General features: G+C 40.7%; 1 protein-coding gene across 1 annotated transcript in view; it reads right to left on the bottom strand.

Moving 5' to 3' along the window:
• PIK3C2A (phosphatidylinositol-4-phosphate 3-kinase catalytic subunit type 2 alpha) overlaps window positions 1-23,791 on the bottom strand; it is a gene marked incomplete in the record, with an annotated part of 1,553,204 nt that overhangs the window by 1,311,212 nt on the left and 218,201 nt on the right. Inside the window, 1 exon segment of the mRNA XM_044082088.1 lies at window positions 17,779-17,858. Coding sequence (XP_043938023.1) covers window positions 17,779-17,858 — 80 coding nt within the window.

The following is a 23,791-nucleotide window of genomic DNA, read 5'->3' as shown; positions in this document are numbered from 1 at the left end:
TGGCTGCTGCTACATCCCAACATCATGTCCACATATAACTAAATGTTTTGACATTTAACTAGCTATCAGTGTGTGCTCTATGAGTTTTGCTCTCAGGTCAGTATCACACAACTCTAATTTTTCCCTCCTAGCTGGTCCAGGACAGCCATCTGAAAATTAAGGTATATGTGCGTCTATCAGTTAACTGCCCTAAGGCCATGGTTGAAGATGTTTGTGTGTGTGGGTTGCAGATGTTGGTGCATGTGTGTGTGGTTTTTAAATCTTAAGCCACCAAAATGTTCATGGTGAAAGCAGGAACTAAAGGACTGTGATTAAGCTACAACTGAAGGACTTGAACATTTACTTTTATACTTAAGTAAGGTATCAACTTTTAAAAAATGTCATAACAGCACAACACTGAATGCAGCTGGAGATGTTAAATTAGGTAATTAGTTACTTTCTCTTTTCAAAGGTCAACTTGATGACTGTTTTATATTATCAATTTTGTATGTTTCTCTCACTTCCTAGAGGGTTTCTACTGAGATGCCAAAGTACTTTAATAAACCATTTTGTATGTCAGAAACCTTTAGATCATTATTTTCTGAAACTTGGTATGAATTTCTCTTCTATAGAACTGTTATATACACAGTACATCTTTCAGTAGTAAGTAGGTTCATATAAGTAGTTATACAGCAGATAAATGGAGGCTGAGAAAATTCAACACTGCACTACAGAAAGAAGTTCATTAACAGCTCTTACTCTTAATCTACTACCTAAATGCAGGTAGTAAAGGCAGGCTACACAGGATTTGAACCCATTACCCATTTAATGAAATTCTAAAAAACTAAAAATGGTGAGCAACAGTAGCCACAGCTTTCATTGCTTGATCTGAGCTGACATACTAGGTCAGAGCTTCTTTTTGTATTTTAATATTTACAGATGTGATTTATATTGTCTCAAGTAAATTTTCTTAGCTGGATAGGGAATATTTTGTTAAGATTTGACCATTACATTCTGGACATAAATTACTTATTCCATGAAGAATAAGACTGGATTTCTTTTCTTACGGATGACTTTGTTCATGTCATACATTCACTTCAACATCTGGAATGCTACACAGTGCAGCTCTGAATGTTCTTCCACCTTTTCCTCCACTGTTGCAACTCTGCTACCTTCTTCTATCAAGTCTGGATAATTCTCAGGTAAACATGAACTCAACATATCTAAGTGTAAACTGTTCTCGGGCTGGTGTTTCAATTTCACCTCAGTATATTAAGTGGCATCGGATACAATTTTGGAGGTGTCTTGCAAATGACATTTCTGAATGTCCAATACAGTCATAATGGAATTTGTCACATCGATACACTACTTCTACTTTCTTTCTTTTGTGCACCTGCAAATTCTTTGACTTATGGGAAAACAGTCTATTCACTGTAGGACAGCAGCTCCTACATCAGTTTGACTAGAATATATTTGCAACACCACTAGCTTATTCAACTTACAGTGTTTTAACGACCGAGCATTAGTAATTAGATTTTTATGAGCATGTCAAAACTTCCTGTTCAGTCTTTTTCTATCTAGCTACCGTGGCTATATCTTGTACAAGCTTTTGCAAGACAATGCATCACTCCTAAAATCTCTGTAGTGTGTGTTCTAGGCTTGGGATTTGTACAACTGCTTAAATTTTTTTTAATCGGGTTTCACACTCTGGGATGTTAGACTATGACCATGCATTTTAGATGTGTCACTTTTTTTTTGTTCGTAACTTAAAATGTTACTTTAAACAGCTGCATCAGTCTTTTATCATCCTGTTCTTCAGTCTAGCATCACACTAAGAAATCATTGCTTATGTTTGCAACAGCTTCCAACCCTGCACTCAGTGGGGTCCTAACTCGAACACCTCTGGTGCTGTTCAAACAAAAAATTAGTCTAAGGAATCTGTACCTTCTTAAAAAACAAATTACATATACACAATTAGGAGATTGCTTTGTACAGTTATATCAGAGGCAATTGTTTACATTTACTACTGAGAAAAAAATGTTTCGCATTCCTACAACCTCAGCTGTAAGTAGTAGGCAATGCTTGCTCTCTTATTCATGCAGATCTTGAGGGACCAATACAAATGTGCCTTTTCATTCTTTACAACAGTGACTACACTATTCATTCATCCTGTTATCTATTTCTTACACTCATCTAACAGCCAAACTACTCCAAAACTAATGATGACCTCTGTCATATCTCCTACAGCATGCAACCCCAATTACATCCAAAGAATCTTAAGAGCCCCTGAACAGCTGCACACAGGCTCTAGAAAACCTGTTCTCCACATGTTCCAGGAAAGACTTAAGCCAATCAAGTATCAATTTCACCAGGAAGGACTTGAATTTTAAACTGTGCACCCCTATCTGATAAGGTGCTAAGCTCTAACATGACAGAAAACACTCCTTGTTCAACCTGCTCAAACTCCAGACAATTTTGGTCAGATGGCAGTACAGAGCCAGACTGTGGCTTAAATCATCAGTAGACCACCAAAACCATAAAAAATAGCTTAGGGATAATTAGACAATAAGCGCTCCAATCAGATGAAGGCTAAAAACTTGACTCTGGCCATACAGGAGGCCAGAGAAGACTAAGGTGACTCCAGTCTTCAAAGATAACATTTTCAAAGACTTGCTCCAAATGAAGAGCACAAGGCAAAAAAAAAAAAAAAAGCATACTTTCATGATCCATATGGACTTTCCAAAGACGGGACCATCTAAAGAGAGGCTCAAAGAAAAGGCGTGAAAAATCTCATCCATCTTAATGACGAGAAATTCTTAACTCAGAGGTTCCGCATCAAAGATTAAAGGGGGGGTGTCAACTTCTTTAGGCACATCAGAACAAAATCAAGCGACAGAAGATTAAGTGCCAGGCAAAGAATAACACTGCGTTACTGGCATATAGATAACGGTGCTCTGCTACCCTTCTTCTGGCAGTTTACCAAAGCTCCACCCGCTACCTGTCTGTGGGTGTGATGAATCAATCACCTGATAGTACAGGGACTGCCTTCCAGACTTGCAGACAGAACACCTTCAGTTTTCTAGGGTCCTGCAAGAAGGGATTACAAAAATGCAAGCTTTGTGAACACTTGCTGTTCCAAATCAAAACACACACATGCACAATTAAAGGTCGCTAAGCATAACTCAACAATAACTCCAACACCAAACTATGTACATCCAAAAAAATGATGGTTGGTGGGTACTGGCAGTATGGCTGTGTGTTCTACCAACATCTACTATGCAACTGTATTATGTTCAACACACACACTGCCTTATTGGCATTGGATAGATTCCCAAAGTTTACCCAACTTGGGAGGAGGGAAGATAAGGGTCTAGGAACCCTTGGCAGATGGTCCTAATGAAGCCTGCCCTTCATTTATAAAAGGCATCCACCTTGTAAGTGATTTATAAAGGTATGGACAGATAAAGATGCTGCTCTAGAACACCGCGAGTCCACTCCTTTCCAATAACCCACTGAAGATGAAAAGCCCTGGTGGAAATCACCCTTACCTTGCCTAGATTTCACTTGCTATGGTGGGTATAACAAAAAAAATACCAGAGAACAACCAATGAGCAATGGGTTGCTTGGAGACAGGTTGACCCCTCTTTGCCTCTGTGTATGAAATAAAAAGCCTTCCAGCCTTCCTGAAGAGGTCTGTTCTTGCAAGGAAGTACCTCAAGTGCCGATGCACATCCAAGGTATGAAGCCTCTCCTCTCCCTTATTCTTAGGTTCTAGAAAGAACACAGGGAGATTAATAGACAGAGTGAATTCTGACACCACTTTCAGTATGAAAGAGGGATTAGTGCACAACACAAGCCTATCTCTGAGAAAAATCAGATACAGCTTGCAGTTCCAGAAATTCACCTTGCATATGTCAAAGCAGTTAAACCAGTTATCGACTTCAAAAAATTTCAAATCAGCTTGAGCTGCCAATCTAAAAGTTGAAAAGGTAAATTTTTTCCAGACCACAGTTGAAATCCCATAAATAAGGATTCTGTTTGCAAATGGGTTTCATATAAAATACTCCCTTCATGAACTGTTTTACAAAAACAGAACAGGGGAATCCACTGGCAAACAAGCAGAGATGGCCACTAAATACACCTTAATGGACGCATAAGATAATCACTTGAAGTAGCTCAAACTACTTCAAGACCAGAGGGATGCTAATCTTAATGGACTCTGTTCCCATTTAGTCAACAAATGGAAAACCTCATTCCATTGTTAACATAAGATTTTCTAGTAGCAACTTTTCTGACCTCCTTTAACACCTGCTGCACATCCTCATGAAACAAATACCTAAACAGAGTTAAGACTGAATCAACTATGCTGTCAGCTGTAGTTACTCTAAAATGGTGTGCACCAGTCATCTCTGACACTGTGTGAATAAATCCAGAGTGACTAATACCACTAGAAGGGTGAACCAAGATTACCTAGGCCAATAGGAATACCCACAATGATCTTTGGCACCGATTACAAATCAGTGGAAAGGGTGGAAAGGCACAAAAATATTTCTGTTCAAAAGGCACAAGAATGCATCTGTCCTCCAAGCATAGCTGCATGAATGTCTCTAACAATTTCTCTAGTTAGGAGGCAATCAGATCTATTTGAACGGTTACCCTCATCTGTCTTAGATCCTGAAATACCACCGCCATGTGCTGCCACTCTGATGTATTCCCCACATCTGGACTAGATCCTGGAACACAACTGCCTTGAGCTGCCACTTGTGAGGACCTGCCAAGATCTACTCAGTCTGTCTACCACAATGCTTTGCATGTATGATGCCTGAAGAGTCACAGAATGCTGTAAAGCCAGCTCCAAAGCCATCACTGCCAAATAATAGAGAGGATAAGACATTAAACCTCCTTGTTTGTTGAGGTACCACATCACTGTGGTATTGTCCGTAATAACAAGAGGATCTGGAGCCCATAGGTAGTGAAGTACTTTCAAGATGTGAATCACCGCCAACATTTCCTTGATATTGATGTGCTTTCTATGAGTCTTTTGGCAATCAAGTAGCATGCACTTGCACCCCCCACTGATATCGCTCCCCAAGCAAAGTTGAACGAACCTGTCTGGACAGAATGCACCAGAAAAAATGGGAGGCCAGGAAGTCTTGGACTACTGCTCGACTGTACTCTCCAAGGTGAGCATCTTGAACCTGGAGACCCTGACAAAGGTATTCAGAAAAGAAGGGTCTAACATGTGCATTTCATCTGATGAAGGGCAGCACCAGCAACACGGACTCCAGGGAATCTATATGCTGAACAAGACAGCTCTGAACATACCAGTGAATTTTCTTCATGTGGAGACAGGCCAGTGGTATAAGAATCATGGACACAATCAGTCCTAGAATGTTAAGGAATTCTCTTGCCAAGGAAATGTTCTTCCTGGAGAATTCCTGAAACACCATTTCATAAGACAGGATCCTGTCTTTAGAAAGAAGGGCCATTCTTTTGTTGGTACTGATTAAGTACCCCAGGAAGATTGTGCAGGTGCCAGGCATGATTTTCAAAGGTTCAACTTGAACTGTAGCTGGAAAAGTAAGGTAGAGACCTTCTCCATCATCATTTACAAACATCTGGATACAGACTCTGCAGAGATCAGGAAGTCATCCAAGTAAGGAATGATGGGAATGCCAAGAGTCCAACCTTGGGCCACTACCTAGACAAGGTATTTAGTAAACACTCGAAATGCAGTTGATAGCCCAAAAGGCAATGCAGAGAACAGATAGTGCAAACCAGACAACAAATTTCAGTGATCTCCTGAAGCAATGGACACATGATGATATGCAGCCTTTAAGTCCATGATCGCAATGAAGAAGTGGTACGGCAAAAGAGAAAGCACCATCTGTATGGTGAGCATCTTGAACTTAGAAGCCTTGACAAAGGTATTCACAAAAGAAAGGTTTAACATTGGTCTCCAAGACAACTCTCTTTTGGGAACCAGGAAAATTCTGGAGTAGAAACCTTTCAAACTTACCAAAGTAGGGACCAGTTCTATGACCACTGAGTTAATCACTTGCAGGAGTAGAGGCGAGAATAAAGTCTGGTCCGGAGGGGAAACCCCTTGAACAGAAGTCAGTATTCCTTCCACTGCTACCTGTAACCTCTACCAATGAAGTTAATCACCACACTGTTGGAAACACATGATGGCCAGGGCACCTTGCTGAGAACTCATTTTCAAGACAAGGCACCAGAAGGGAGACTTTAGACAGGTGGTGCTCCTTGGCGTAGTCACGTTAGAAGGGGGATTATCCTTTTTGGGAAAGTATCACCTCGTCAGGTTTGGGGGAGCTCTCATTCTGCAATTTCCTTTTGGGGCCTTTGTTTCTGTTCAGCTGGAATTTTCTCTTTATTGGGTCATCAAAAATTATCCTGCTTATTTGAGGGAAACTTGGGAACATGGAACATTTCAGACACTTCTACCATTAGTTTACATCCGTCATCCCAGTGCTGAAGAATCTGATTAGCTGCTGTACCAGTCAGAATCAAGTGAAGCATTCAAAATCTTACCTTTTAACTCATCAGAAAAGTTTTGGTTGAGAATGAAACCCTGCATCTTGTGCTATAAGATGAACACCTTAACCACTATGCCAACCACCCACCCTTGCAGACATTTATATTCTTTAACTATATACATATTTACTTATGATCTCTTTCTATTTCTGTTTGTATACTATGTCTTGTTCTATTACCATACTCCTAGATTTTACACTTTAACTATAATCCTAGTGTAGTGTGTCGAATAACAGAATGTTTATATTTAGCTACATACAGAATACTTTTTAATCTACTGCTACTATTAGAATCAGTCCTATTTTTTTCCTTAAATGTTGTCTAACAGTATCTGAGCAAACATCATCAGGTATTGTTTTTTGTTTGTTTCAAAAGTTTTGTCCATAGCTGAAGACTTCATATCGTTCTATATTAAGTACAAGTTCTGTACATAAATGCAATTTCATCATACCTGTGTGTTTTTTTCTCTTATATAAATGCCTGATTTTAAATACAGATATATTAATATTAATGGATTAAATAATCCAGTAAAGAGGGGGAGACTGTTCAAATAATTGCAATTACATAAAGCCCAAACAGTATTCATAGAGGAAACATATTTACTTAAAGATGTAAATAAACTTTCATTAAAGAATTATTTGGTTTTAGCAGGTTCCAGCTTTCAAGCTAAATGAGGAGGCACCCTCATTTTATATCAAAACTCACCGATAATATACAAAGTAAAAGATAGCCATGTTTTTAAAAAAGTTAAGTAAGCATTGTTATAACTGACTGGAACATGAAATTATATAAATTGGCATACTCTTACTGGATTCCAGGGGTTGGAGTTAAAGATGCAAAAAACTATTTGGATACTATAGCCTATTACATGAAAGCCATGAAATAAAGTTAAAATCATCAGCCATTATCAGACAGATTCTACTGCAGACAAACCTGAGAATCACATCTTTAGCCAAACACTTAATGAATTTAATCTAATAAATATAAAGGATATATATAGATATATATATATATATATATATATATATATATATATATATATATATATACACACACACACATACACGAGCTAAGAAAAACAAACACTTCAATTTACCCATTAGTCATATAGATATAGAACACAAATATTGATAAATGTTTGCCTCAAACAATCTGTTCTCACATCAGAGAAGTTTCAAGTTTGATATCCATTATTGGAACATAATACTAAAATCTTTAATATTATTTTAAAAACTGACAGTCTAATACATAACAGGAGATTACCTGCGTACATTATTCAAATACAATGATTCAAGGATTTGTATGTTAAAGAGATCAAAAATTTCCTAGAAATAAACATGAATGGGACAAAGAACTGAATACACTACAGGCCAAACTAGACAAAGTAAAGTTAAATCTAAAACCAAATGACATTATCAGTCAATCTAAACTTAAAGACAAAATATGTTGAAATTCTAAATCATAAGTTTCAATAAACTTGGAAAAACAAACTTTAGGCATATTCAGTAAACCATTTTAGCCTGCATAAACTTGCTCTTATAACATGAATAAACTAAATCGCATCAAATAAATTATAACATATAAATAAAAAAGAAAGAACAGATATTAAAGGTATTTTTGATGGCTTTAAAATATTTTATGAAAATAAAAATACAAACAACCTAGATAATGATATAGTTGAAACTTTTCTAAGGGAAAATATAAATAATAAATTAACAAGTGAACAAATAAACTGATATATCATTCACATTAACAGAAATAAAAAAATCAAATAAAGTTAAAAAATAATAAACTGCTGGGCTTACATGGTCTTATAGCACTAATAAAAATAAGAGCCACAGTGAAACGTAATTTCATACAAAAAAATAGCAACAAAGAAATACTCAGCAACTTACATGTACAGGATAATACAATAAAGAATGCATACATTAATAGACCATGCAAATAAAAATAAAGAACTTTCTATCATTAGCCTCAATTTAGAGAAGTCTTCTGACTTCATTAATTGATTGTACCTGTTTAAAACACAAAGTGCGTCATTTCTCATCTGAGCTGATTGCATTATTGCCAAAGTTCTACAATAACTCTTGTGCTTGTTAAAATAGGATCTTTTCTAATTCCTTTAAATTACAAAAAGGCTCAAAACAAGGCTGTCCATTATCACCTTTACTTTCTGCATTAGCTATAAAACCTTTGCTAATAGTATTAGATCCAATAAGAACGTTAATGGTATAAAATAAGATTTCAACTAAAGATTCAACTCTTTGCTGACTATGTTTTACTAATAGGAAATATAGAACATCCATAACAACATAATTAGTTCTATGATTCAATTTGAATAAATTAATCGGTTAAAAAACAAAATGAAAAATCTAGCAAAACTAGACTTTTCGGTGTGTGATTCCTTAAGCTTCTTGCATTAGAGGTGACATAGGATATATGCAAATTACCCTTTAAGGACATCACGTGTTTCAGCTAAATGGCAATTCTGAATGCCCATGACTTTCTTACAAGTCTACTTATGGACAAGCCAAACCCACTAGCTATGGACATGCATGTTTAAATCTTAAACTTACGACTTAATCATAAATAAAACAAATGCAATATTAATAAAAACTCATACAAATATTTTAACTTCAATTGGAATGGCAACCAAATGAAATACCTTGGAATAAACCATCATCTCGAATAGTAAAGAAACGATACGGACAAACTTTCAACATGTTGATAAAATTTTACGTTTAGTCACAAACTGGAACAAATTCTTTATCATGGAAGAATGATCAATGCTTAATATGGCAATTCTCCTTACAATAATGTTCACCTTACAATCTTTAGTACTATCGCCTCCCAAAAAAATGATAATTTTAATATTCTACTTAAATTTTTCTGCCATCTTAATATATCAAGAGATTCCTTTGATTGGCACAGAAAAGGTTGAGATAAAAGTTGAACAGGATCCCCTGATATTCAATTGTATGCTACTTCAACAAATGTAAAAGTTATAGCGTTATGGATAAATTCATCTTATGATTCAAAATGGAAACCATCAAGAAATATTATTAGGAAATTAATATATCACAACCACTCAAACAAATAGTACCCAATAGTTTTATCTGGTTATTAAAGATTTCTGCGCAAATATTACACCCTCTTCCTAAATTCCCTATTTAACATTTCTTCTTTTCAAAAGTTCACATATTCTAACCATTGTATTAAAAACTTGATACTTTCTGTTTCCAATTGCATATACAAATGACTGCTTTGAAACTCACAACTTCAACAAAATGTTAGTATTGAAGCAAAGTAATTTAATTTACTGGCATCAATTCCTAAATGGTACTGATATATATATATATATATATATATATATAAAATTAAAAATGTAAGGTCCAAATACTATCAAGACTCAGAACTGATTGATTTTACAAATATTTAGAGACTTTGTGAAAACAGAGGTAAATAAGATATTTAATCTAGATAAGCAATCATTCCCCGAATAATTGGAATTCTTAAAAATATTAATGCAATAAAAAATACATCATATTTGTCACAAATTTACAAAATTCCTAAGTTAGATTTCACATTTAGACAATTCCTATGGGAACTACTACTCAAAAATTAATAATGAAGACTTCTCTGAAGAATACAATAAATTAATAATAAAATCAACAGAAAAAACTATCTTTATTATATCTGAAAATTTTCACTTGGAGATTTTTACACAGCTTTTGTCACTCCTAATAAAAATACAATTATGTACAAGTCAAATAGAATTAAATGCTGGAGATGCGATTCTGAAACAGCTGAGTGGGCACACATGGTAGATGAATGTGAAGTAATCTCCCCTTTTTGGAAAGGAACTGATAACTTTATTCAAGCTCTATGGTCAGATAGATGTAATATTTCTAAAAAGTACAGTTGTGTACACTTACCATAAATGTAGATGTTCGAGTGCATTCACTGTTGCAGTCATTACACTTGGGTTATCTTGCTGGCAGGCTACCCTCAGTCGGCCCGAATTCCAAAGTCTAGGTCCGGCATCGGTTGCTGTCGCCACTTCCCTGACATCAGTGCGCCAGGAGTATAAAAGATGCAGCAGACGCCATTTTCTTCAGTTTTCTTGCCCCAGATGTCAGGTGCCCCCAAAAGGGTGGGCTAAAAATATGCCAATAAAACATGCATGCACCAAAAAATATACAGTCATCTACAAGCAAATACAGTACATAGCTTGTATAGATTAGAGAAGTGCAGATAAGTTCCAGCAAAGATAAGGGGGATGGTGGGTGGATAACCTGGACTGCAACAGTGAATACACTCGAACATCTACATTTATGGTAAGTGTACACAACTGTACTATGTTCTTCATGTTTCACTGTTGCAGTCATTACACTTGGGTTGAATCCCAAAGCTATGGTATGGAGGCTGGAGCTAAATAGCATTAGAAGCAGCTATGAGGCCCTGCAGAACTGCAGTGGCAAAGCCTGCCCTGGATTTAGAGTAGAGTGGTAAATGATAGTGCTTTGCAAAGGTGTGCACTGAACTCCAGATTGCAGCCTCTAAAATGCCTTTGGTTGGTACTCCCCTGAGGAGGCTGCTGAAGTGGCTGCTGCTATGGTTGAATGTGGCCTAATGCCCTTAGGCACTGGCTTGCCATGTTGTGAATAGCAGAAATTAATGCAGTGGCCTATCCACTTTTAAATAGTCTGCTTTGAGATGGCCTTTCCTTGTGATCCTGCAGCATATATGCCACTAGTAGTTGCTCTGTCTTTCTGAAAGCTTTGCTTCAGTTCAAGTAGAAGCGTAGCTGTCTATGTCCAAAGAATGCAGAATTATCTCCCCCCTTATTCTGTGGGTTTGGATAAAAAGTAGGCAGATGAATAGTTTGGCTAAGGGCCACACTGGACACTACCTTAGGCATAAATGTCGGGTTTGTCCTCAGAGAAACCCTGTCTGGATAAAAAATGATAAAAGGTTCCACAGCCATGAGTGCCTGTAGCTCTGAGACTCATCTTGCAGAGGTTACTGCTAGGAGCAGAGCTGTTTTCCAAGATAAAAACTTCATATCAGCTGTAGCGGCTGGCTCAAAAGGTGGCAGGGTGAGTTTTTCCAAGACATAACTGACGTCCCATGCAGGTATTGGTGATCTCCTTGGACGACTTAAGTTTCTGGCTCCTCTGAGGTACTGCCTTAAAGGATGAGAAAAAATTGGTGGTTCTGTATTGTAATGAGCCGAAATGGCAAAGGCATGAATTTTAATTGATGAAATGGATAGGCCTTTGTCCAGCATCTCAGTTAAGTATTGCAAAATCTGAGGAATATTTAGTACAGCTGTGTCCATTCCTTGTGCCTGGTTCCAAGCACAGAATCTCTTCCATTTTCCAGCATAAGATTTTCTGGTACTAGGGTCTTCTGGCCTCCAGAATGACATCAATCACAGCTTTAGTGAGAGGCGCGTTTTGTATGACTACATTATCCGCCATGCTGCCAGATTTAAGGTCTTTAGTTGGCTGTGTGGGATCTGATTGTTTTGTTGGGACAGCAGATGAGGTATTTGAGGCAAGGTCCAAGCCGGGTATTTAGACAAGTTCCTTAGGATTAGATACCAGTACTGGCGGGGCCAGTCTGGGGCAATCAGTATCATCTTTGGTTTCTCTTGTCTGACCTTTAGGAGTACCGTGGGGGAGGAGAGGCAGTGGAGGAAAGGCATACACTGCTAAGCTTTTCCAGCTGAAAGATAGGACGTCCACTTTCCATGCTTGTCTGTGATAAGCCCTTGTGCAGAATCTTTTTAGTTGGTACTTGTGAGAAGAGGCAAATAAGATCTATATCCGGGCATCCCCATTTCCTTGTTATTATGTTGAAGACTTGTGGAACCAATTTCCACTTGGGGGATACATGAGGTTTCTGCTTAGTTCGTCTGCCAGAGTATTTATTTTTCCTGGCAGGAATTGTGCCTGCAGATGTACTTGGTAAGTCAATGCTGTGTCCCACAAAGCCATGGCTAGTCTGCAAAGGGGATATGAATGAGTGCCTCCCTGCTTGTTTATATACCAAATGATCGTGGTGTTGTCTGTCTATCAGTAGTTGTCACGAATGAAGTAGGTCCTTGAAGGCTGTCAGGGCATTCTGAACAGCTAGCATCTCTTTTTGATTGATATGTAGATGCATTTTGTTTGCGGATCATGTGCCTTGAATACATCTTCCTGCCATGTGGGCCCCCCAGGCATAATCTGATGCATTTGTTGTTAATGTCTGCCTGGCTGGGGGTAAAAGTGAATGGCTGTCCCTTGTTCTGGTGACAAGCCTTCGCTCACCATCGAAACTCCTATTGCAGGCAGGGAATGAGGGTAATTGTTTCCAGGCTGTGGCAATGTTGAGTCCAAACTTTTTAGGTACCACTGAAGTTTCCTCATATGCAATCTCGCATATGGAATTAGTAGAATGCAGGATGCCATGAAGCCCAAAGCCTGCAGAATTTTTCTTGCAGATAACTGGGCCTTTGTTGCCAACAGGTAGGTAGTCAGTTGCCTTTGTTTGTCTGGCGTGAGATAAGCCATCTGGGTAGCTGTATTTAAGCTTGCACCCAGGAATATTATCTCTTGAGAGGGTACTAGTTTTGATTTCTTTTCGTTGACTGTGTACCCTAGGCCTGTTACAAATCTCTTTACAAACGCCAGATGCTGTAGTAGAATGTCCTTGTTCTCTGCTTGAATGAGGCAGTCGTCCAAGTAAGGATCTATTTGCATTCCTCTTTGTCTGCAGAATGCAATTACTGGTGCCAGGCACTTTGTGAAGACCCTGGGTGCAGTAGATAAGCCAAAAGGCAGTGCAGAGAATTAGTAGTGCATTGGAGCCAGCTTTGAATCTGAGGTATCTTCTGCATGTTTGTCTGATTGGGACATGCAGGTATGCCTCTTTTAGGTCTAAAGTCACAAGCCAAGCCTTCTTGCCCAGCATGGGCAGAAGTTGCTGTAGAGTTAACATTTTGAATTTTGGTATATCCAGATATGTGTTTAGAATTGATGGGTCCAGTATTGGTCTCCAGGTCTTGTCCTTTCTTGGTACCAAGAACAGTCTTGAATAAAAACTTTGTCCTTGCTCTGGTACTTGTTGAATGGCCCTCATGCCCATGAGGGATGAGACTTGCTTTTGTGCCTCTGCCCATTGATGTTTGGGCAGGTCTGGCCAACCGTTTGTCCTGGGAGTATGGAAGTGAAACTTGTAGCCTTGTGACACTGTCTAGGAGCCATTTGTCCTGGGTTATTATGTGCCAATTTTGAGAAAAAAATGCTAGTTTTCCCCCTAAAGGCACTGCCCGAAGATAAGTGTTTGGTGCAGACAGGGGGAAGTCATTGGGACTGCTTCCTGTATGGCTGTGATTTGTCTTCTCCACTTTTGGAGGTAGAAGCACCCCATTGTTTAGATCTGTACGAACCTTGGGGCTGGGATCTGCCTCTTGGGCGTCTGTATCTGCCCCTTTGAGGTCTGTCTGACACTGGAAAGGACCAATTCTTTGTAGGCCAGTGTCTGCTAAATCTTGGAGGCTGTACCTTTATCTGTAAGAAATCCTTAACCGTTTGCATAGATTTAGCTTTGTCCTCCATTCTCTAACACCTCTTCTGCTTTAACAGCAAGCAAGGTATCATGCTGTAATGGAGCATCTAATAATTTTGCTTTGACATGATCAGGCAGATCTTGTTCCTTTAACCAAGCATGCCTCCTGATGACAGAACCCATAACAGCGGCCTTGCAGAAGGCCTCCAAAGAATCAAAACCACATTGCAAAGTATGCTTTCCAACTTGTTCAGCTGCATGTAATAAAATCCTGCATTTCTTTGTTTTCTGCACATTCAGAATTTATCAACATTTTCTGTTTAAGCAGTGACATAATATATTGCTGATATTTGAGCATATGAAACTGACAATTTAAAGCCCTTATAGCCAAGGTAGCAGAAGTGTAAATCTTTTTTCCCCATCTGTCCAATGCCCTAGAATCCCTGTCAGAGGGGGTACAGTTTTTTGCAGTGGAAGCCTTGACCCCTTTGGGACCCTGAGAGATAGTTTCTGGGTCAGCAGCAGGGTTTTTGAAAAGGACTTTATGAGAATCAGGAACCCTGTACTACCTGTCCGGCTTAACAGGAGCTGGAGGTAAGGAGTCAGGGGTCAGACTGGACTCTGAAAATACATCATCTACAATGCCCAAACACAGGCGGAATGGCTAGGGGCCTGCGTTGTGGTAGTAAAAGAAAGTCTCTGAGCCTTTTCTTAGATTTTGAAAAATCTTGGCTCTCCCAGTGGAAATGCTCTCATGGTATGCAAGGTTTCCCCAAAAGAGTAATCCTCAGGAGAAGAGGCTGAAGGGATAGATTCTTCAGCATCAGAATCCTCATAGGGAGGGAGAGAGTATTCCTGGTCAGAAGAGGAATCAGATGAAATGGAAACCTGATCTGAAGATTAGTATTCTGTCTCTTGCCTAGGCCTTTTATCAGGTGGGGGATGGGAACCCCTGATCAAAGTAAGTCTTCGGCCATTTTGAGCATCTGTTTTTTGGGCATGGAGGCCTGTCCATGAGGCTGCTGAACTTGTTTCTTTGTCTTTAAAGGTGCTTTAGTCTTTGCCTTTGAAGCTGAAGTCGCTTTAATGTATAATTGAGTAGGTCTGAAAACACACTCAGAAGCAGATGCCTGCTCAGCGGCTCCAGACCCATCTGAGGGAATAGTCTCCGAAGGTCCAATACCTTGAGCTTCCAGCGGCCTAGTCGACTCCACGTGGGAGTATGTAGCGGAAAGCGTGTCTAAAGTAGCGGGTGTCAGGGGCTGCGAAGGCGCCTCGCTGAGAACAGGCGAACCGGCAAGGGCTTAGAAGAAGCCTCGTCGCCGATTTTGGATCTCGGATGCCTGTCCTTTTCTTTTTCTTTGCGTTTCTTGTGAATTCTGGTAGTTGGCTAACCAAAGACATTGTATAATTAAATCTTCTGCCAAAATAGTGTAATGCAAAATTGTACAGACGCTTAGTAGTGCGTTGGTTAAATCTAGCACAAAACCAACAACTAGCAACAACAACTAGCAACGTCGTCAAATAATTATAACTCAAAACAAAAACAGCAAGTTTTCATGTCAAAACTTTCAAATGAAGCTTAAAACAAACAGTATAAAAGCTTACACTGCAGGTAAAGTAAAACTCCAAGTACATACAATTTTCCAATCAGAAATATACAAGCAAATCAGCAGCACACACTATTCAAGCACTGACAGAAAAAGGTACAGGGAGGAAAAAATCCTAAAGGGTTTCTAAACTGAGCTCCTCCAGAGTAAGAAGCAGACTTCCACAAGATCATTCTCTTACTATGGGACTAGAAAACTGCAAGGGTCCTGTCCGAGTCTGAAACGCAGTCCCTATGCTGCCAGGTGATTGGTCCATCACAACCACAGACAGGCCGTGTGAGGGGTTCTGAGCTTTTGTAGACTGCCACAGGGAGGGCAGCAGAGCATTACTACCGATATGCTAGTAAAGTAGTGTGTTTGATGAACATTGTACATAATACTACAGGTAGTGCACAAAGGGAACAGGCACTGTACAAGGCCCAACATAACTGTACTAAAAACCCTCAAGGCAAAATCCTACACAAACTTTGTAAGTTTCTTATTAGTGTCACCTAGGCCCATGACTCTGGTGAGGGCTCAAACTTAATGCTCCTACTCAAAGGATGACTAACCTTGCTGGACTGGAGTTGGGGGTGTTAGTCCTTACACAGTACACTACAGTTCAGAGTATCCATGATCTGTGACTAAATAAGCTACTCCCTATGATCAGGCTGAATACATTCAAGGCCAGGCTGATTGGACAGGGATCATGCAGCCCAACAATCCTGGAATGCAAGGTCTTGACAGCTGCCAAAACAAGACTACAGCAAAATGGAGTTATGACTAGTTTGGCAGAATTTCCATCCCTGCAAGAACCACGAGGTCTTGTAAAACAAAGACACATGCCCCACTCAGTCATCTAAATTAAGACATGAAACTTGAGCATACTTGTTGGGCACCGAAAGTAAAACAAAGACACATGCCCCACTCAGTCATCTAAATTAAGACATGAAACTTGAGCATACTTGTTGGGCACCGAAAGTGAACTTCACATCAGTCACACAACAGGCTCCTTCTACCATATAGTGCAGGTTCTGGGCAAGCTTCAACACATATCAAAACTTCAAATCAACAAAACATGCAAATAGAGGACCTAATACTGGCGAATAACAACAGAGATGCTGTTTGAATGTAACCAAAGAGCTACCAGGTACAATGGATGAAAACAGATACAGTTAATGTGTTATACCACAGCACTGGAATAATGGATCCATGTCTATCCCAAGTGTAGGGCCTGCTGATAGGAAAGCCAAAAAATGGTGGACAAGAGGAAACAAAACCAAATAACCCATCAAGGAAAGCCCTTTAAGTCAATTCTGTGAAGATTCTGGTTGTCAAAAAGCTCAAGTTATATGCAGGTGGATAAGAATGTGGATCTACTGCAGATACTTAAAGGTGCTAAAGCTACAATCTCCAGGGCCACTGATTATCACTAAAGCGTGTCCAACTCTCCCCAAAGTTGTTAATAATCTGAGCACTGATCAGACAAGATCTCATATTTTATGAACCTGCTTTGGCCCATAAATGCAGGAAGGCCTAAACAGTGACAAAGAGAACCTCCTCCTTTTCCTACAAGGCCTCCAGAATGGGTAACGCTTGGTACACAACAGGCAAAAGTATTACCTCTTCCCAAGTCTGGGAATGTGGAGGACAAAACCCCTTTCCCTTTGCAAAAAATCATTAGTTTCACTATATCAGAATTCAAAGTGTTTTAGACTCGGGTACTTCATGTCTCAGCTTTTGCTAACGAAAGTTTAAAAGCAGACAGTTATATTCCTTATTCCTATCAAAACTGAAATAAGCTACATCACCAGATGGAGTTTTCTTCTTCCAAATGGCTCTAACATATGAAACAGTTTGACAAAGAAAATGGTAAGTAATAGTAGTGAAGACTCCTAGCACATATGAAAAAAATTACAAGGAAATGTAAAATAACACTTTCTACAACCAAGGCATAGCTCCACATTAGCATGGACTCATGGATTACTTTACTGACATCATGCATGCTTCCATTCAAGCCTAAATGGAGAAATATTTCCACAAAAAACAATTTAGTAGGTTTAAAACTGCACAGGCACATATCTGAAAAATGTTTTACCGTTTGATGGTTTCTTTAAATGGCTTATCAATATAATAGAGATGGTTTTCCAAGTCTGTCAGATCTTCATCATCTTCTGCCTATTTACAAAAATAAATTTGTAATTAACATTGAGTTACATGAATTTAACTAAGTAAAATAAGAAATCTAATATCTAAAGTGTTGATTACTTGTGGACTGCATGACCATAGCTTACTGGTTAGCAAGTCTCCCCAGTGAAATAGGAAAACCCATTCAAAAGATAATGCTTAAACAGAAAACAAATAAGAAATACATAACTGACCGAAGAGGAGTAACACAAATATTGTCCATTCATCTGGCATGCATTTCTGACAGATACATTCATTTACTTATCATAATACTCCATGTTTGTAGTCCATCTCACCCTTCATTCTTACATATGGGTTTGGAGCAGATCCTCGGCTCCAACTCGGCTTATTACAAAGCTCAAAGTCTTCTGGTTGGCTTGTGGCTAGGTAGGTATCCCACAGTGCACCAGTACAATCCCCAGATCTTGTTTGCTGCTAAACTATAGAAAGATTGAAAGTACAGTTGTGTACACTTACCATAAATGTAGATGTTAGAGTGTATTCACTGTTGCAGTCATTACATTTGGGTAATCTGCTGACAGGTTGCCCTCAGTCGGCCTGAATAACAAAGTCTTGGGTCCTGTGTCGGTTGCTGTCTCCTCTTCCATGACGTCAGGGGTATAATAGTAGATGATAAAAGTAGATGAGGCCCGAGAAAGGGGAACCAAATTTGACGAGGCCAGTAAGGAGTGATAAGAATCAATTTGCTTCCCAACAGCTTCGCTTTCTGAATCACCTTGGACATGAAAGGAAAGGGAGGGAAGGCATAAAGGAGACCCAGAGGCCAACCGTGAAAAAGTGCATCTCTCTGTGACTCCCCCGGGGGGGGGGGGGGTTAGGGAAAAGTAGCTGCTGCATTTGGAGTTGTTCGGACTGGCGAAAAGATCGCAGCAAGGCAGTGCCCATTTGCGGAAAATCTGTTCCGCTATTTTCTGCTTCACAGACCACATGTGAGGCATCAAGATTGCCCGGCTGAGTTTGTCTGCTATCACATTGGTTGTCCCTGGGATGTGCGTTGCCACTAGAAAGTGCTGGGAAGATATCACCCACTTCCAAACACAAACAGCCTCCCGACAAAGGGGTTAAGATCTGGTTCCACCTTGCTAGTTGAGATACCATACCACAGACATGTTTGTCTGATTGGATTGCTTTCATCCAAAGAGGAAGAAGGTCGTGAAGTGCTTGCAACGCTAGAAACACCACCCTCATCTCTAGGACACTGATAGGCAGGTGAGCCTCATGATCTTGCCATGTGCCTCGGACAGTCCTGCCTAGATAATGCTCCAATACCATCTGTGAGGCATCCGTGGTCACAGTAGCAATGGGTTGGTGAGGAAGTAATGGAGTGCCTGTCGTTAGCTGGTCTGGTAGGATCCACCAACGGAGGTCCTTTTTGCAAGACTCTGTTAAGATGATGTGGTGGGATAGAGGCAGTTGTTGAAAGGACCACTGGGACGACAGAAGCCATTGAAGAATTTGCATATGTAATCTGGCCAGAGGGACTAGCATTATGGTGGAGGCCATGGTCCCCAAGAGTTTCAGCACCGTCTTTGCCTTGACTTTTTGAAGAGGAAGTAAACTGAGAACTTGTTGCATGAGTTTCTGTGCCCTTTCTGCAGGAAGACTAGCTAGCACGCGACTGTCTATTTTTGCGCCTATAAAAGTCACAAATTGAGAGGGCGATAAGGCAGACTTTTCTCAATTTATAGTAATCCCCACCTGGGCACAAAGTTGTATCGTGGTGTCTCTGGTTTGAAAGAGTAGATGCCTGGTGGGGGTGGTCAGGATCCAGTCGTCCACATATGGAAACGCTTGGAATCCTAGACATCTCAGGTGAGCTGTCACTACTGCCATACATTTGACCACCACCCAGGGGGTTGTGGTGAGACCAAAGGGCAGAGCACGAAACTGGAAGTGACAGTCTCCCAGCTGGAAGAGTAAGTGGATCCTCAACGCTCTGTCCATTTTTATATGGTAGTACGCATCTTGGAAGTCTATTGAGCACATCCAAGTGTCTTTCCCTAACAGACGGAGTATAGACTGCAGTGTCACCATCTGGAATGTGTCCTTTACTGAATCGTTTAGTTTTCTGAGGTCCAAGATGGGCCTCCGGTCCCCTGTACATTTTGGCACTAAAAAAAATCGGGAGTAAGTTCCGAATTCTACCTTGTCTGCAGGGACAGTTTGGATGACTGTTTGCAAGCCAAGTTTTCACCTCTACAGTTGCTTGATCCCTAGGATTGCGTGGAGTATCCGGGATCTTCTTGGGAACAGGAGGTGGCAGAGAAAAGGGTATGGAGTAACCTCTGGTGATAATTCTTTGTACCCATTTGTCTCGGGTGATGCTTAGCCAGGCTTTTGGATGCAAAGAAATGCGACCCCCAACTGGCTCCAGAGAAGCACAGCTGGGCCCCACATCAGGAGTGCTGATGGGGACAACCTCAAAACGAATCATGGCTTCCCTGATTATGCGGGCCACCCCTGCCTCTAAGACAATGTCTACCATTTGCTCCTCCTCCTCTGCCTCTGAAGGAGGAGTCACCCTGTGCATCCGGGCAAAATCTCTGGGACTTCTTGAACCACAACTCACCACCTCTCTGACACTTGGAATATGGTCTACAGGGATGGTAAAACATACTCCCACGGCAGACAGAGTTTTCCCTTCTTGCTCACAGCTGGTGAGTGCGTCTTTTACCTTAGGTCCAAACAACGAAGAACAGTCAAAGGGGGCAATGGTAAAGGTAGACTTGAACGGCTCTGCAAAATTACACAAGTGCATCCAGGAGCGTCTCCTAAGGGATACTCATCAACCCGCTTGCCCTGCTTGCTCTGTCGGCTGCGTAAGAAATCAGCCTCATGGAGGAGTTAACAATGGAATTTAAGGTGGACAACTGAGCAGTCACCTTATCAGGGTCTCCATTACATATACCTTGTAGAGCATCTCCCAACTCCTTAAGGAGATCTCTTTGAAGCCTCGTAAAATGTGTTACATAATTCAGTGATCTGAGTGTGAATGCCGCCGATGAAAAGATACGCTTCTCTTATCTATCCTTCGTTCAAGACTCCTTGTTCAGCAGATGGACAGATGAATTCTCCGCTAGTTCCTTCTTGGTGGCCGCCACCACCACCATGGCATCTACAGGCACACCCTTGGATAAGAATTCCTTCTCTTTGGGAGCAGACAGATTTATTGGGTCTCCTGGGAACTGGCTCCACGGCATCAGGAGTCTCCCTCACCTTCCGACTAACAAGGTTGGAAAGTTAATCAAAAGGTGGAGATACCCAAGAGGCTGAAGGTTGAGACCCGAAAGACTTCAGGTACACAGACTCCTCATTAGAAGTGTAACAGTGGGCCAGCTGCCCCTCTGCTAAAGGATGTTGAAGATGTCTACAAAGGAGACATCATCAGAGGACGACTTGGGCGACCCTTCTGACTCCTCGTGGTCAGTGTCGGAGGTAAGAGACTCATCCTGGGAATCTACATGCTTCCTCTTGCATGTCTTCTTCAGAGGGGGCATCTCAGAATGATATTCTAGGGAGGTCTTGGAAGACTGGGGACCACCAACCAGGGCTCCTGATGCTGCGGGTCTCTGCTGTCGAAACAGTGTCGGGTGCCAGAGGGGAAAGAGTGTCGGTACCCTTGAGTGGAGCTGATGAGTGGGACAGCACACTAATCATTTCGAAGGCAGACATCTCTGTCTTTGAAGACCTCCTCGGCTCCAAGGAGACAGAGGAAGTCATCGGCTCCGACATAGATGTAGGATCAGAGCTCACCCTAGCCAACGCACCGAGAGGAAGACTCGGAACCGAAGAGGTTTGGGTCCAAGTGTCCCTGTCAGGGCCAACCGGTGAACTTCAGCTCCTAGACACCACAAACACTGAAGGTGTCGGAGCAGAACTCTGCTTTGAGACAGCCTTGAGGGGGCTCCACAACCAGTGGTACTGAACACTCCAACTCTGAAAGCCCGGCACAGCTCTGAGGAGGAACCACAATAGAGGAAATGGACTCAGGTGGCTCCGGGACCAACTGGGTCAGAGCCAATAGCATTTCTGGCAAGGCAGACGACTTCAGGAGTCTAAGCATTACTCTCTCCACATCTTCCTTTGATAGGCTCCTGGAAGATCTGGAAGACAGTGTGGGTGATCTGGACCTCTGCAAGATTGGAGACCTTAAGGCTGGAGAGACTGGCAAGGGATCTCTGGACCGGCTTCGATGTACTCTCTTCTCAGTAGTCGGCTCTGAAATGCATGGGGGCGAAACTGAAGTCTCAGTATCAACAGCCTTGATTGGCTCAGAGGCCAGTGGAGCCGAGGAGGTAGAAGTCTTATCCGGCTTAGGAAGTTTAGGAGGCAGTTCTGAAGCACCAGACAATGCCATGGAATGCCTCTTGGTAGGCTTCTTCGCTTTTTTGGAAGAATGTGATTTTGAGGAGGAAGAAGAAGAAATGGCCAAATCTTCTTCGAAAGAAGGCTTGAGGAGACCTTTGAAAATTAGTTTTGTCCTGCACCTGGAATGGCAAAACAAACAGGTTTCTTGCAAATGAATGGCTCCGAGGCAATAAACACAATTACTATGGCCATCCGTAATTGACATTTTCTGGCAGCACTTTACACATTTTTTAAAACCCGAAGGTTTATGGTCTTTTGCCTCTCTGGACATAACTGGAGAAGCAGAAACACACAAGCACAATGAGGACTAGGTCCCTCTAACTCAAACGGGCCTAGCCCTGGGGGGAGAGAGAAAGGAAGGAGAACTAGGTTCTCTAACTTAAACGGACTTAGGTAGAAAGTACAAGACTTGAGGGTCAGAAAACTATCAACTAGACTGCACACACACAACTTTGAAAAATCTAAACATCCAAACGGTCTCAAATATACATCTAAAAACACTTCAAGTCTGAAAGTACTCTATCATACTAAACTCTATCTAGAGCCATATAAATCGCTACAGTTAAACTGTAATATAGTAATAATAAAACAGTCTAAAACTTAGTCACAGCCAAGCAAGAAGCACATCTGAACTCGAACACATGGCAAATGAGATCTGGGGATTGTAACTAGTGCACTATGGGATACCTACCCTAGGCACGAACCAACTAGAAGACTTTGAGCTTTGTAACAGGCAGAGTCAGAGCAGAGGATCAGCTCCAAACCCATATGTAAGAATGAAGGGGAGCTAGGACTACAGAACATGTAATATTTCCATTGTATGATTACATACCTGTGCAGCCAGCAGTGCTGCCTAGACTCCCAGGCCAAAAAAAAAAAAAAAAACAATGGCATTAGTCATGGGCACAAACTTAGACTGATGTAAATTCTAAGAAAATATTTACTGGGCTTGGGCTGCGAAAAAGTTAGTCATTTTTATTTGGCATTTGTTTACCAAGAAGGTCCAAACTGGGTCGTTGCCCATTTTCAGCAGAGGCCCGGGGAGAAAATCTCCAAGACAATGTATTAATATTTGTCCTGAAGTTTTTAGAGACAAGACATATCTGCATTAAACAAAAACAAAAGAAAGAGGACTTCTGCTTATCATCTACATGCACCAAATACAAATATAAAATAAGAAATCATTCAAGGTAGCAATAGAAAGTGACTAAATATAATTAAAGAAGAACTTCACACAAGCAAGAGAACAATTTAGGGCTTACAGACTACATAAAACAAGTAAGGGAGCAGAATTATGCATTACACTGAACCACAAATAGAAGTTATGTACTGTAGGGTTGTTTAAAATAAAGGATTAGAAGTTAGACAGTAGGACTTGGGCAACGGATACTTATAAGAAAGTACCCCCATACACCCAAGGCCAACTCCTTATTTTTTAATAAAAAAAGATTGCCTTGATAATTAGGTGTGCTGCATACCTTCTCAGTAACACATTAGGAATCACACGAAAAGGATACACTGGCCAACTGATACAC

This window comes from Protopterus annectens, chromosome 9.part0, assembly GCF_019279795.1.
Source record: "Protopterus annectens isolate FY-2018-M chromosome 9.part0, PAN1.0, whole genome shotgun sequence".
Lineage (NCBI taxonomy): Eukaryota > Metazoa > Chordata > Ceratodontiformes > Protopteridae > Protopterus > Protopterus annectens.
The sequence above is the reverse complement of the archived record's forward strand: the minus strand, read 5'-3'. Positions and strand labels throughout refer to the sequence as shown.